The 15,594-nt window shown below is 48.1% G+C and overlaps 2 protein-coding genes across 2 annotated transcripts; one reads left to right on the top strand and one right to left on the bottom strand.

The window, feature by feature from the left end:
* Nucleotides 1-267: 267 nt before the first annotated feature.
* On the bottom strand, nt 268-4,624 carry C3AR1 (complement C3a receptor 1). The gene is made up of 2 exons (XM_040595433.1): nt 3,558-4,624; nt 268-1,746 (listed from the first exon to the last, which is right to left on the bottom strand). Exon 2 carries the CDS (start codon nt 1,736-1,738, stop codon nt 623-625), a length of 1,116 nt encoding a protein of 371 aa, XP_040451367.1. The 5' UTR covers nt 1,739-1,746; nt 3,558-4,624; the 3' UTR covers nt 268-622.
* A 3,824-nt stretch (nt 4,625-8,448) lies between these two features.
* NECAP1 (NECAP endocytosis associated 1) lies at nt 8,449-14,502 on the top strand. Its single transcript, XM_040594336.1, has 8 exons — nt 8,449-8,891; nt 10,103-10,203; nt 10,351-10,455; nt 10,865-10,946; nt 11,353-11,461; nt 11,544-11,730; nt 13,691-13,784; nt 13,906-14,502. The coding sequence occupies exons 1-8, from the start codon at nt 8,794-8,796 to the stop codon at nt 13,952-13,954; spliced, it is 825 nt and encodes a 274-aa protein (XP_040450270.1). The 5' UTR covers nt 8,449-8,793; the 3' UTR covers nt 13,955-14,502.
* The last annotated feature ends 1,092 nt before the right edge of the window (nt 14,503-15,594 follow it).

The raw sequence follows: 15,594 nt of genomic DNA, 5'->3' as shown, positions 1-15,594 counted from the left end.
TTGGGGACAGTGAGTGCGTGCTAAGGGACATAGCTACAGCATGTGTGTCGGACCAGTTACTGTTTGCTGGGACAAAGGAGTATCTTGGGCATCTACCAGGGCGTGAGAATCGGCTCAGTGCAGCTGGCTGGGGCAAGTGCTGTACCGCTGTAAGAAAATGTAGCGCTGTCCTCTAGGGAAGTCTTCAGGAAAAATACCTGTTAGACCCCCAGTGTAGACAAAGGAGAGGAAAGATGGGATGAGAGATTCCAAGGAGATACATCAAAGTTAGTTTCATCTGCAGTTTATCAACGACGGATGTAGAACATAGACATATGCAAATAATTCTAATGACATTCTCATCCAGCAATTTGGAGGTTAAACTACGTGATCTTGCTTTCTTCTATAGAGCATTCTGTGTTTCCTGCTTCACCGGAGTCTTCCCTCAGATGACTATTCGGGGTACTTCCAATGTCCCATCTCTCTAGAGCAGGATGTAAAAGCGGTTAGCTGTTATGATCTGGACAGTCTTGGTGTCCTGTGTGTGGATCTGCAAATTACTCAAATGTCTTGGAGCAAAAGAAAAGCTGTGGAGAGCGAGTGATGTGCGGGCCCATGGCCCTCTTTCTACAGTGGTTCTGCATTACACTGTGCTGCTTACATCCTTCTCTGTTGAACTCTTGCTTCCATGAAGGGAGTAAGTGGTCGAACGTGTTGGTTCATCAGTAAAGGCATTTTCCAAGATTTGTTGCACTGATTGCCATGCCTTTGCCCTGAAGTCCCGTCCCACAAAAACATAGAGCAGGGGGTTAATGCAGCTGTTGGCATAGGCAAGTGCTGTAGAGAGGTGATCCCAGAGGATCAATGACTCCTCCATTGTTTCAAGAGTAGGTACAACGGACAGAATCCCAACTACGTGGTACGGAGCCCAGCAGATGAAGAATGCAGCTATCACGAGCACAATTGTTCGCAGCATCTTGTTGCGTGGCTTGTGAAACTGATTTGCACGCATTCTGAAAGCAATAAGAGCATAGCAAACTGCCATTATGCCAAAGGGGAGTACAAAGCCAAAGACAGCTCTAGTGATGTTAATTAGCACTAAGGGAAGCGACACAGACGAGAGATCTTCGTAGGAATTTCCCCATGTGTCATTACCGTTGTAGGCTAAAGATGGGTATTCTTCCAATAACTCATTTACAGAACCCTCTATATAATCTTGCTCCTCAAAATCTCCAAAACTGTACCCACAGTGAGTTCTGTTCTCAAGAGTGTTAGTGTCACGGTAGTAGAAGACAGGACAGCAGAAAATGAAGGCTAGGATCCAAATGCCAAGGCATATTACTGATACAAGTTTCACTGTCCGATGATTTTGGCACCAGACAGGTTTAATCACAAGGAGGCACCGGTCAATGCTGATGGCCACAAGTAGGAAGACACTAGCAAACATAGTGAAGATTATGACTGATGGGATGATTTTGCAGAGGAACCAACCATATAGCCAGTGTTCATGGAGGGCCAGGTGAACAACAAAAAACGGCAAGGACAAGCAGCACATGAAGTCAGCCACAGCAAGGTTTAGGAACCAGACAATGTTCACAGACTTTTTCATTTTCAGACCAGCTACCCAGATCACCAGTCCATTGCCAGGGATACCGATGATGAAAACGATGATGAAGACAACAATGGAGACAATGGATTCTGATGCATAATACACAGCAGCCTGTTCATGTGAACTGCTGTGATCCAGGAGTTCAGGCATTTCTGTAGCTATAGAACAGAAAGCAAATTAGTAAGCAATTCACACCTCCTCCCCAAAGTCTTCCCTTTATCTGTACTGAAGCGTCTCTGAGTCAGGTGACAGTACAGAGCTGTCAAAGGCTTTTACTAATCTGACCATTATACACCACCATCATTCTCATGGTGGCTAAGCTACGTAAGGCCCACTGCTCAGCCAGGGGGCTGTGTACCGTTAAGTTCTCCTACCTCTGTCATCCCCTTTGATTTCAGTCTGGTTCTTTTTAATCTCGAGAATGGAGGTCTCTGTTCACATGCCTACCCTCCAAAGTGGAGCTCTCTGCTCACATGCCCACACTGTCAGCAGGTGTCTTTCCTGTCTTCCCTTACATACGCTCTGCTTTGGAAAGGTAAGTCAGCATTTTAGTTCCTTTTCCCTCTAAAATGAGTGATTTCTTCTGGCATAACCAGTGAAATAGGTTTATGTTAAGAAAGCAATGCTTGTCTTAGAGAAATAACCCTGCTCCGTTTTCTGGACACTATAAATAGGACAGGACAGCAACTCTGTTTGCTAAGGGGTATTTTTAGGGAAGTCTCAGCAAGCACTTCCTTCTCCCTGTATTTGTTCTGAGCTCTCTGCACATTTCTTGGAAACCTAGTCTTGACGAGACGAAAAGCAAGAAATGAGCAGTTTAAGAAGAACGGACAGGGATTTAGTTTTAGAAAGAAAAATGAAAACACAGAGTAATAGCAGTAACGCTCTTGAGCCATTTTAGATGTAAGAAAAGGTGTCTTATTGCAAGACAATGAAGTTGAGCCACAGAATACTTAAGTGATGTTTTAAAACTATAAGACTAGTAGTGGAAAAACTTTGATTGCTCAATTATTCTTGGACTTGCATCTTAGTAAATTTAGAAGGGAAAGTAAATCTAGCAAAGTCAAGGTAAAACAGAAAAATAGCCTGATCTTTGTCCTTTAGGCATTAATAGAATTGTTTATAAACCCCCTGTTAACTAAACCCTTGCCGAATCAATGAAGACAGCTGTGTTGCTGAAAGGTCCCAGAACGCAAGGAAACTGCAGAGGTGACAGCTGAATACACTCTGCAGAAGCAGCTGAGGAGACGCAAATAAGACAACCCAGACTGATTCTATTTTAACTTCTATTATGCCAGTACTTAAATGACAGTCAGGGACTGTTGTGTGCAGGACTAAATATCAATACTATTTAAAAAAAAATAATTCCCAAATCAGCAATCTCTTTCTTGTATACCATATAGTCTAAATGTGGAGTGACACGTAAGTGTTAGAACCACTTCATCATGAAGAAAATGAGATAAACAGTTTTACAAACATTGTAATTTACCATTTTTTTGCTAACAACTGCTAAGAGGCTTTTAGGTGAGGGTGACCTGCAAGGAAAGCTGTGAAAGAAGTTATGGGAAGGCAGCAAGGGGCTTAAATTAAAAACTAACAAATTTGTTCCATTTCCCGTGGTCTTGCTGATACATGCAGAAGCGACTTTTACAGGGACAATGGGAGAGCAGTGCTGCAAGAGCTGCATCTTCCTGCCTCCCCATATAGCTACAGAAATTGGTATGAAGGGGGTAAGGAATCAAGGAATGCTGTAAAGACAGTAGTCCAAATCCCTACTCCACAGCGAACCGAGGGATGAATCAAAAAGAAAATACCGCCCACGCTGTGTTTTCAAAAGTGCTAAAAGGGCTGCTATGTGGTTATGAAAATGGAAGGGGGAACTGGAGGGGAGAAAGAGGTTTTCAGGAGTGAAGAGTAAGGAACTGCAAGTTGAAGAGGAAAACAGAATTCTGCAGCTTGTTATACCTACCTGAGTGAAGCAGGTATGTCGATGTGTCAAGAGAGCAAGTACCATCAGTCTCGTCTCTGGAGTGACTGAAGAAAAGAACTCACATGACGTTTCAGGAACTGCTTTTTTCCTGTATGTGCAAGTGTGTGTGCTAAGTATGTTCTTTCATTGTCATGGAAAGGTTTAGAATGACTGATATTTGAATATTTAGATATGATCTGCTGATAAAATAGTCAACCAAACGAAGCTCTCCCAACATTGTCGAAATAATATAGCGCCTGAGTAAATTAATAATAGAAAGCAAGGGAACGATAGTGCAGTGGATCTGTGTGGCAAGGTTTTGGTGGGGGGTGGGGATACAGGAGTGGCTTCTGTGGAAAGATGCCAGAAGCTTCCCCCATGTCCAATGGAGCCAATGCCAGCCGGCTGCAAGACGGACCCGCTGCCGGCAAAGGCTGAGCTCATCAGTGATGGTGGTAGTGCCTCTGTGACAGCATAGTAAGAAAGGGGGAAAAAAATATCTGCATTAGTGGGACAGGAGTGAGACTGTGCGGGAGCAACAACTGCAGACACCCAGGCCAGTGCAGAAGGAGGGCAGGAGGTGCTGCAGCCCACGGTGCAAGCAGGCTGTGCCCCCACAGCCCATGGAGGTCCACGGTGGAGCAGATCCCCACCTGCAGCCCCTGGAGGACCCCACGCCAGAGCAGGCGGATACCCAAAGGAGGCTGCGCCCTGTGGGAAGCCCACGCTGGAGCAGGTTTGCTAACAGGACTTTTGACCCCATGGGGGACCCACGTTTGAACAGTCTGTTCCTGAAGGACTGCGCCCCATAGGAAGGACCAACGCTGCAGCAGTGTGTGAAGAACTGCAACCCATGGGAAGGGCTCATGCTGGAGAAGCTCATGGAGAACTGTCTCCTGTGGGAAGGACCCACATGGGAGCAGGGGAAGAGTGTGAGGAGGAAGGAGCGGCAGAACTAATGTGATGAACTGACTGTAACCCCCATTCATTGTCCCCCTGCACCGCCTGGGGGGAGAACATAGGGAAATTGGGAATTAAGTTTGGCTTGGGAGGAAGGGGTGGGGTGGGGGGAAGGTGTTTTTTCTGATTTGAATGGTAATATATTAAACTAATTTTCCCCATGTTGAGTCCATTTTGCCTGTGACAGTAATACCGGAGTGATCTCCCTGTCCTTATCTCAACCCATGAGCCTTTTCTATTTTCTCTCCCGTCTGGTTGAGGAGGGGAGTGACAGAATAGTTTTCATGGGTACCTGGCATTCAGCCAGTGTCAAACCATTACAGATAGGCATTGACTATAGTTTACTGTAGTTTCCATAAGACAACTGCATCAGTTGTCTTGCCTGTTGGCATAATGCTGACCGTTGCTTGATATAATTCATAATTCCAAACCCTGCCATGCCACCGTCAGGTGTCTCATCTGTTGTCCTGTATCCACCTCCATGTTTTATCAGATTAGCACATTCACCAAGCTAATCCCATTTGGGGAATTTTTATCAATCCAGATCCGCTTCTGTCCTAGCTTGAGAGAGCTTATTTCACCAAATACAGCACGCTGTACTCAAACTATAACTGGTCATGTCAAAGGGATTTTAATCTGATTTTTGACCTTTCAGGGTATTAAAAGTCTTGTTGTTTTCTTTTTCTTTTAAAGAAGGAACTTGACGGATGAAAAGTTAGAAGTGGTTCACTGAAATGCTGATAGCACAAAATGTGGCAAGACTATACAAAGAAAAGACATCTATGGCAAGGCATTTCAAATGTGCAACAATAGTTTTCCTCCTTACACAACCGATTTGGGAAATGAAGACTGCCAGCAGAAATGACACAGGCCAGGCATACAAGAATCAGCCTCAGTATTTCCGTTTTCGCCAGAAAAATGAACCAGAACGGAGCTTCTCCTAATCTAGCCCTGTCAGCTATTGACATTCTTTGCTGTGAGGGTGCATTGCTGGCTTACGTTCAGCTTTTTGTCCACCAGGACCACAACATCATCATTCTCTGCAAAGCTGCTTTGGTGGTTAGCCACCAGCGTGTATTAGTGCTTGGGCTGTTCCCCCCGCAGGCACAGGACTTTGCACTTCTTCCTGAACATGAGGTTCCTGTCTGCCCAGTTCTCCACAATGTCAGTTCCTCTGAACAGTCACAATCATCAGCCACTCCTACCAGCTTTGTATCACCTGCAAACTTGTTAAGGGTGCACCTTGCTTCATCATCCAGGTCATTAACAAAAAGTTAAACAGTACTGGAACAAGTGTCAACCGCAGCCAGACACCACTAGTGACTGGTCTCCAGCTGGACTTAGTACTTCTGATCACCACCCTCTGAGACCAGCATTTCAGTCACTATTCAGCCCCCCTCACTGCTTTATCTAGCGCGTACTCCATCAGCTTGTCCATGAGGATGATCATATTGAAGTTTATGTTGATGTACAGTCTCAACTGGCCACCACAAGCTGGTTAAAACCTTAATGCAAGTTACCTCTTATATTGCCATTTCAGGTTTGTTACAACAAAACTGCACCAGTCTACCAGTTACTAAACAGTAAAGCAATTGCAACTGTACACACAGAGTGGTGACGTACTCTAGGTAAGTTACTACCATTCGAAGAAAAAACACCAGTCACTGCAGAAAGTTCTATGAAAAATCATGTCAACACACAATGGAAGGTAAATGTAACAGGAAGTATTTAGCTGCTTCTTGAATACTGAATGCTGTTGTGGTCCTCGATCTTAAAAACAATTATAGAATCAGAAATGATACAGAAAATTATTAGACAGCCATGGATCAGAATGGCTTCTTTTGGCGGACAAGCTAAATAGATTAGAAAGATGTCTCTTTCCCAAGATGAATCAAAGTGGCAATATGAGACACACACGGAGAAGGTGACATGAATTCTTGTAGCACAAGAACTAGGAGGTATCAAATTAAATGATCAGGTAGAAGTTTATAACAAAACTACGCTTTTTCATATTGCATAATTAGATTCACGGCTCCAGGGATGATATGGGCAGCCAAACGTTTAAGTTTAAAAAAAGCAAATAGATGAATCCACTAAATGAGTCTGTAAATATTGCTAACAAATGCACACCAAACCTCTGGCCCACAGAGCCGTTATACTACAGATTGCTAGGATAGTATACTAGGGAAGTGTAATTCCGTACTGTTTTATAGGCTTTATTTAAGCAGCTCTGTTCCTCTCCAAGGTCTGCCTCTCACTGACGTCTTCGCCTTATTTCTGGCAGTCTGGCAAGCAATGCAACACTAGCATATTGCAAGCAGGGAGGCAGAGCCTGCCTTTACACTGTGGCATTGGTTATCAGTGCTGTCTACTCCTACTAGCTCTTGTGCAGGCTGCATAAAAGGGCTCAAATCTCTCTTCTCTGGGCTGGTACCTGTCCGCCCCGGCAATCAGCCTGGCAGGGCACCCACACAGCAGGGTGTGAGCCTCTGCTCCTTAGGGCATCGAAATCTGCCACAAAGCAGAGCGTGTCAGCCCCTCCCTCCCACTGCAGGGAGGCAGAGCAAGCTGGCAGAGGGAAAGGGAAAAGGAAGCTGCGCATTTGCGTCATTCTGTATCTGTTCAGGTACTTAGCTCACACCAGTCACGCGTCTTTCCCATGTATCTACTCGTACAGCTGTGAGCATCATTTCTGGGGAAAACTAGGCTTACTACATTTAGATATGCTAGTTAAATTACAACTATCCTACTTTGTTACTCTTAATGACCCAAGATAATTCCTGTCCTTGGCTTCAAAATATCTTCACTTACTAGGGCTATGGAATCACCAGTACAGACCCCATTTCTTTGTTTCAAAGTTTTTCTGCACCACTTGCTGTCAAGAGATACAGTGCTGGGCTAGTTGGATGTTTGGCCTGACAGGACAGCTTGTTTGACTGCTGTGACTGGGGTTCGTTACCATCTTGTTCCATTTATCTCTGGGAACAGCAAGAAACAAACCTCCAGGTACCATTTCAGCTCTTACTGCACTGACTAACACTACTCCCTACCGGAAAAAAGTAATTCCTCAAACGTAGTGCTGTTTCATTCACTTTTTGCTTTACCCTCAGCAATAAACTGTGCTTACTGTCTTCCACGGAGAGCTTAAATTGCTTCCTAGCACAATTAGCTCACGCTACGCCCACCCCTGGCTCTGTGGATACGTAAGTTTGCTTGTAACTTTTCTCACACCTTGTCTTCCACTTTTCAGAGTAAATATTTAGTACTTTTTAGAGACTCAGGCATAGGCTACTGCATAGCAGTGAACTGCAACGCCAGTTGTCACTAGAAAGTCACTATTAAAAACCCAGCAGCTTAAATGCTACTAGTTTTACCATATTTAATAAATAAAACTAGTATCTATACACTTATTTTGGCCACATTTCTGGGAAGTCACACTCCTGAAGTTAACGTTTACATAGCAGGCATTTTCACCGCTTCTAGCTGCAAAGCTTGTAAAGGTTTGTGCTGCGTCTGCTCTTTGGCTTGGTGTTTTGCCACAGGCCTCCCGAGCCTGGCGCCACAGGCCACACCAAACTCCATCCGCTTAAACCCCAAGCTTCGGCCCAAGGCTGCAGAAAGGACCCCGCGCCGGGGGGCAGCGCCCGGCCCGCGGCCGACCAGGAGCCCACGAGCCCCCCAGGACAACCGTGTGGCGGCACAAAGCCCAGCCCCGTGCTTCGGCCCGGCCTGACCCCGCCGCCTCTCGCTCGGGGCCGCGGGGCCGCCGCGTACCGGTGCCTCAGGGCCTCCCCCGGCCCCCCCGCGGGGCTGCGGGCAGTCAGGGCCGCCCCATAGCGCGGACCCGGCCTCCCCGGGGGCGCCTTATCCCGCCCGGCTCTGCCCGCGCCCGCCAGGGCTCCGCCCAGGCCCAGGACGGCGCCCGGCACCGCTTCATCGGCCCGAACCGAACATGGCCGCGGCAGGCTCCGTGCGGAGCTGCCAGGATCCAAGATGGCGCCAACGCCCGCTGCTGTGTCAGAAGGGGCTCCGAGGCGGGCTCCGAGATGGCCTCCTCCCCGCCCCCGCGCTTTGAGCTGCCAGGATCCAAGATGCCTGCCTGCCTGCCTGCCTGCCTGCCTGCCTGCGGCGCCTCTGACGTGGCTGGCTTCCCGCCCGGCCGCCCCAGCGTCCCTAGGCGCTGTCTGCCCTCATCAAAGATGGCGGTCGGAAGCGTCCCCGGTTATTAGGCTCCCGCCCGTCGCTCCGTGCCGGGTGGTTGGGCTCGGCGGCCGAGATGGCGGCGGCAGAGCTGGAGTACGAGTCCGTCCTTTGCGTGAAGCCCGATGTTAACGTCTACCGCATTCCGCCGCGCACTTCCAACCGCGGGTACAGGTGAGGCAGCGTGCGGGGCCCAGGGTCGCTCCGGCTCGGTGCGGCCCAGCCCAGCCCTGGCTGCAGGGCCGGGGCCCGGGCTGGGGCGTCCAGCCCCGAGCGCGGCCTCAGGCAGCCGTGGCCCGCGGCTGCAGGCGGGTCAGGCCCGTCCCCCGAGGCCTTGGCCCGCAGCGGCCTGAGCCGCCTGTGGCGGGGGATGCGGGCCCGGCGGCGGCAGCGTGTGCCCCGCGCCGTGGGGAGCAGCGGCCGCTCTGTGAATCCCGTGAGGGCACCTGAGCAACGTGCTCCTCCGGGGCTGGCCGCTGCCCCCGGTTTGCCCAGTTCCCTGGGCTGTCAGCGGTGTGGTGTAGCGGCATGCAGAACTTGGCCTGTGGGCTCTCGCAGCTAGCAGGGAAGAAGGCAGGAGTCCAGCATGGTTTTTGAGAACAGGTTGCAGGACCGGGAGTTAAAAATGCTTCCTCTCCCTAGCCCTCCTCTCTCTAGCCAGAGCCAGGGCAGCGCGGCTGCAGGCTGAGCCCACAGACCTGCTGGAGAAGGGGGTTCGCGCTCTGAAGCGCCCGTAGCTCTTGGTGGTACAAGGTTTGATGACCTTGGCAAACCGTTGCCACTGTGGATGTTGTGTTTGGCCACAGGTGTTTGTTTCTGGTTGTAAAATCCTGTAGGTTGGGGCTTTTTGATTTTTTTTTTTTTTTTTCCCTTCACAACAGTCCGTAGCAAAGAGTTTGGGCTAGTCAAGATGGCTGTGCATATGATGTTTTCCCTAGCGTAAGCTAGTTGCCTCTTTGCCCAGAAGTACTTGATACCATTTTACAGCAATAGGGTAGAATAATTGAGTAGTTTTTCAACATGCTAGTAACTAACTCTGGGGTCTTCCTGACGCTCACAAGTCATTTATTAGTTGCTTTTGGGCTTGCTGTTTCAAGTGAGTTTCAGTCTTCACGCTTCTGCAAGCTTATCAAGGTAAAGTCAGAGTTGCTGTTTTCTGGAGTGTATCTGTTTGCCTTTACCCAGCGGAAAGAGGCTGGTCAGAGCCTTGTGTGTTGACTGGCAGCAATAGGGAGGAGCTGAGGCTTCATATACTGTTTGGGGAGAGAAGTGGAATAAGGCAGCTGGAGGTGATGAAGGTTTGGGAGCAGAGACTTTTGCTGACATGGTTGGACATAAGTGGAGGCGTTGATGCACGGTCAGTGAACAGTTGCTTTTCTTTTTAGGGCATCAGACTGGAAATTGGACCATCCAGACTGGACAGGGCGGCTTCGTGTCACCTCCAAAGGCAAAACTGCATACATAAAACTGGAGGACAAGGTTTCAGGTAAGGGAAAGCCTGTGGCTTGACAAGACTGTGACTATGATTGCTGCTTATGAGCCTGTGCTTCTAAGCCTGCTCAGAGCTGTGCGTGGCAACCCTGGCCATGCTTTAGCAAGAGGTTGCTCTCAACGCTCAATTCTTTGTCTGCAGGAGAACTCTTTGCCCAGGCTCCTATAGATCAGTACCCTGGCATTGCAGTAGAGACTGTGACAGATTCCAGCCGCTATTTTGTCATTCGAATTCAGGATGGGACTGGTGAGTTGCAAGATCATGTATGTGCCAAGGGTTAGGGGTGGAGGAGACTTAGCCTGGTGGAGCTGGGTGTGCGCTAGGTGGATTGAAATGGTTTTGGGAATACTGTAAAGTCTGGGTAGTGTGCCTAGAGGGCTAGGAAGGCAAGGTTAACATAGGAGGGTTCTTTATGTTGCACAGAGTCCAGGGGCTGGGAAGGAACGTTCAGTTTCTGAGAGTGCCACATGGGAAGAAGGGTGGATCCTGAAGTCTAGGAACAATGAACTGCTGTGAGCTGCTAGCGTCCAGCTGCAGGTGTGTCGGAGGGAGGTAGCACAGAATGGTGTAGGAGAAGCAGAAGGATTTTGGAGTAAATGAACACAAGGGCCCATTTGCAGGGCACCTCCAATGACTCCTCCTGTCTCCTTGCTAGGACGAAGTGCTTTTATAGGCATTGGCTTCACGGATCGTGGTGATGCCTTTGACTTCAACGTCTCTTTGCAGGATCACTTCAAGTGAGTTGTGCTTTTCTGGAATGCTGTTTTTCCTCTGGCCTGTAGGACATGGTGGGTGGTGGTGCATGTTCATTTAGTGCAGGCTTCCATGGGATGGTCCTGAAGTCCTACTCTGGCTCCATCAGGGACACTTGAGTGTGCTGCCAACTGTTGTGCGAGCTGAGAGTCCTGCAGGGTCAGATCTGTAAGTCTTAAGCTTAGGTCCTGTGATACTACAGATGCAGTGTAGAAAGTCTCTTGGGTTTGTGGTGGTCCCAGCTTTTTGCTGTACTACACTGGGAGTAGGGAGGTAGCTGGTCTGTCAAGGCAAGGTAGTTCTTTGGCGGGATGGGGAGAGGAGCCATGCATTTTTCTGAAGCCCCATTCCCCTTTGCCACAGGGTCTTACATCTTCCTCTTCTTTTTAGGTGGGTGAAGCAGGAGACTGAGATCTCCAAGGAGTCCCAGGAAGCTGACACACGTCCCAAATTAGACTTGGGGTTTAAGGAAGGGCAGACCATCAAACTGAACATTGGGGTAAGCAGCACAGTTTACCCTGCTTCTTTCTCTGCATATGCCAGTGGAGACTCTTCCTCACTTGTCCTTTCTTTTTATACAGAACATGACAACGAAGAAAGGAGGAGCAGCTAAACCCCGTGTGTCTGGATCGGGGGGCCTAAGCCTGCTGCCACCCCCACCAGGAGGCAAAATTGCAGTCCCTCCTATACCTCCCCCTTCTTCCACAGCCATTGCCAACCATGTCACACCGCCACCCGTGCAGAAATCCAGTACTGTGAGCAATGCAGGTAAATGTCAGCGTACAGCAAACAGTCTGTGGGATACTAGTAGGTGCAAAGAGAGGCAGGAGGCCTGCTTTAGAGAACCGGTGTTCAGTCTAGTGCCAGTGGTGCCTGTGAGACATAATTTTTCCTGAGGGCTTTGCTGTGTTTGACCTGAGGATCTCCGTGCTTGTTTAATAGTACTTGCTTGTTCTCCTTGCAACAAGGACTGAATTGTAGCTTCTCTCTTTGCGAAAGGAGAAACCCAGCGACTTGGTCAAAACAGTTAGGACAGTGGGATGGGTGTGAAATTTAAATAGTTGGATTTTTCTGAACTTGTGTGTGCTTTAGGGGCACTAGCAGAGCTGTGTAGGGTATCCGGAAAAGTACTGCATGGTCACTTGCTTTCTGCAGAAAAGTACAGCTAGACTTGTGGTTCTTTTTGAAAGATGCAAGAGAAGCACTTCTTGGCAATCTTTGAATAGGGAGACTGCAAGCTTTAGTATGAACAGCAGAAAGAGGTGCGAAGTGTAGTGGGATTGTGGATATAACTATACATATTAAAAATATGTAGATAATTTTATATAGTATGTATTACATATAAAAAATAATTATTAAAATGTATATGTTGAACTTCATATATGTGTGTATGTATGCATATACACACATGTATGTGTATGAAGTTCAGCAAGGCCAAGTTCAAGTTCCTGCACCTGCAGTGGGGCAATTACCAGTATCAATACACACTAGGGGATGAGTGGATTGAGAGCAGCCCTGCAGACAGTGACTTAGGGATACTGGTGGATGAAGAATTGGTTATGAGCCAGCAATGTGCGCTTGCTTGCAGCCCAGAAAGCCAGTTGTATCCTGGGCTGCACAAAAAGAAGCATGGCCAGCGGATTGAAAGAGGTGATTCTTCCCTGCTGCTCCACTCTTAAGACGCCAGCTGGAGTACTGCATTCAGCTCTGGGGTTCCCAGTCCAAGGAAGACATGGCTTTGTCAGAGCAGGTCCAGAGGAAGGCCACAAAAATGACCAGAAGGCCGGTGGAACACCTCTCCTATGAATAAAGACTGGGAGAGTTGGGGTTGTTCAGCCTGGAGATGAGAAGGCTCTGGGAAGACCTTATGCAGCCTTTTCAGTGTATAAAGGGGGCTTGTAAGGAGGATGAAGAGAGACTTTTTTTACAAGGGCCTGTAGTTACAGGACAAAGGGCACAGGTTTCAAATTGAAAGAGGGTAGATTTAGATTGGATATTTGGAAGAAATTCTTTGCTGTGAGGGTGGTGAGACACTGAAACAGGTTGCCCAGAGAAGTTGTGGATGCTCCATCGCTGGAAGTGTTCAAGGCCAGACTGGATGGGGCTTTGAGCAACCTGATCTAGTGGAAGGTGTCCCTCTCCGTGGCAGGGGGGTTGGACTTAGATGGTCTTTAAAGGTCCCTTCCAACCCAAACCATTCTGTGATTCTGTAACAAAGAGGTTGCTGCAGTCTTCCGGATGCTGTGTGAAAAGCGTGACCATACAGAGGTGTCTGGAGAGCTGATGATACCCTAATGAAGCCAGAAACTTCAGCAGTGCTGTATGCAGATCAGTGAGAAGAAACCACAAGCTTCTGGATAGGGCGGGGCTCCAGTGCATGGTTTGTATGGTTAAGGTGGTGCCTTTTTGGCAACTGTTAATAATTGCTGAGCTTGGGCTGAGTCTAAGCCGTGTCTGTTGGGAGAGGTATTACGTCACAAAACTGCCAGTTGGTGTGCTGCACGGGGACTGAAGAGTGCCTGAAGAGTGTACCCCTGCGGCATGAGCTGGATGCTCTGCGCACTTTCAGCAAAGTTGTAACTTCCTTCTTCTGGTGGGATAGCTGGAGTCCCTTCAAAGATTCTCTGCCCCTGCATGCAGCAGTTTGTGTAAGATGACAGTTTAAATGCTTGTAAGGTTTTCTTCTTGATTACCTTGATTTTTTTTTTTCCTTTTTCTTCTGCATTAGATATTCTATTAGACTTAGATGCCCCTGCATCTGCATCCAAGGCACCAGCATCAGCTACCACAGACCTCTGGGGAGACTTCAGCACTGCGTCCAGGTAAACTGTGGTGAAGGGAACTGTACACAAGAAGCGTAATGTCCTGACGGGCACTGGAAGAGTCGTAAGTTAAGAAGTCTTACTAGATCTGCTCTTTTGATTCTCCTTTCTTTCATTTCAGTGCTGTTCCCAATCAGGCTCCTCAGCAGTCCAACTGGGTCCAGTTCTGAATGGTCAAAGCAATGGAATGGGACAAACTGATGACCAAGAGGCTCTAGAGGCACCAAATGGGATCAGAGAGGGCACAAACCTCTCTAGTCTTCAATCAGAAACAAATCGGGACAATCCTTCCTTTTTAAACCAGATCTTCACTTCAGTCAGAACTTACTATTTTTGATCCCACAGCGAAACCACTGAACCTAAAGCGAACATGCTGACTCCTCACAAGATGGGCAAGGAGAGAGGTAGTCTCAACACAAAACCTTCTTTGAATTATGTCTGTGGTGAGGAGTGAGCCTCCCTATGCACGCACTACTCTTCCTGTCTGGTGCAATTGATAGTGCTCAATGTTCCTGTGCTCTTGTGGGAGGAGTTATGCAAGTCCTTGAGTAGACCTGCTGCCATTGTGCTGTAGCTCCAGGTGGGTGCCCCATCTTGAGGCTCCTTGTTTGGTTTGCGGGTTCACTGGAGGAACTTATCTCATTTTCACTCCTTTCTCCCACCCCATGCAAAGGCCTCATTGTCACTGAGATGTTTTAACTGGAAATAGCTTTTTTTTTTTTTTTAAAAAAAAAGCCTGTTTTTATAATTTGGTAGTTACTTGCACTAGATGACAACCAGGTAATCCCACCAGTCAGCATTTCATGTTCCTGCGTCACTATCCTGAGCCCTGGCCTTGTGACTTGGCACTGTTACAAGTATTGCATATCCATGCCACAGTAAGAACTATGGTGGGACAGTGGTTTATTCTCTGGTGAAGGGACAGTCTCCTTCCCCTTCTCAGCTCACACTTGTCTGGGTAAGAAATGTATAGTAGGCCCAGTGGTGAGAACTGTGGCAGCAAAATTCTCCCACCTGTGTTCTTTCTTGTGGCTTTTATTCTGAGGCTAACTTTCTGGGGATGTGAGCTGGGTGTTGCAACTTGGGTGTTTTTTTTTTTCCAATTTTATTTTTTAAGTACCCCAAACCGCCTCCATTTCCTCTGGTTTAGGGCATTAGAAAGAGGAAAAAGGCTCTTATTCTCTGCTCTTCTCTATTTGGGAGAGTTTCCTGAGGCCCTTTGATCTGGCCGCTATTCAGTCTCCAGCAGCTATGGATGTGGTCTGGGCTGATTACCCTGGGCAAAGCCTGCAGGCCGGCTTGAAACCTCACAGAGCTAGCTACTCTCCGTGCTAGCTGGTAAGACAGAACACTAGCTGGGAAGGTGGTCTCGGTGGCTCTTCCACAGCTGTACCCAGTTACTAGAACACTAGAGTTTTGGTACTTCACCGGAAGGCTTCTTCCTGTTCTGAACACTCAGCCAGCAGCAACACTTTTGTAACTGGGATGCTCTGCTAGCACACCTGTGCAAGTACATTTTTCTCTTGGGGCAAAGATTTCCTGGTGAGGCTTTTAGAAGAGAGTAGTAAGCTTTATGCACCTTGTACTTGCAAAGGTCTCTTATCCTTTTTGTCTTACTACACTGAGGGCATTTTGGAGACAGTTGCACTTAGACCATCCCTCTGGGAAGCAAAATTCTTGAAAATGGCTCTAAAGCTGCTGCAGTTCCACTTGTGGAAGTGGGGACCAGACTGCTCTTGGATGTATTTTAAGTAGTCATTTAATCCTGATCCCTTAGATGTCTTGGTGTTCCCCCTGCTGCCCCTCACTT

Source organism: Falco naumanni, chromosome 5 (genome assembly GCF_017639655.2).
Source record: "Falco naumanni isolate bFalNau1 chromosome 5, bFalNau1.pat, whole genome shotgun sequence".
Taxonomy (NCBI): Eukaryota; Metazoa; Chordata; class Aves; order Falconiformes; family Falconidae; genus Falco; species Falco naumanni.
Note: the sequence above shows the minus strand (reverse complement) of the source record. Positions and strands in the feature narration are given on the sequence as shown.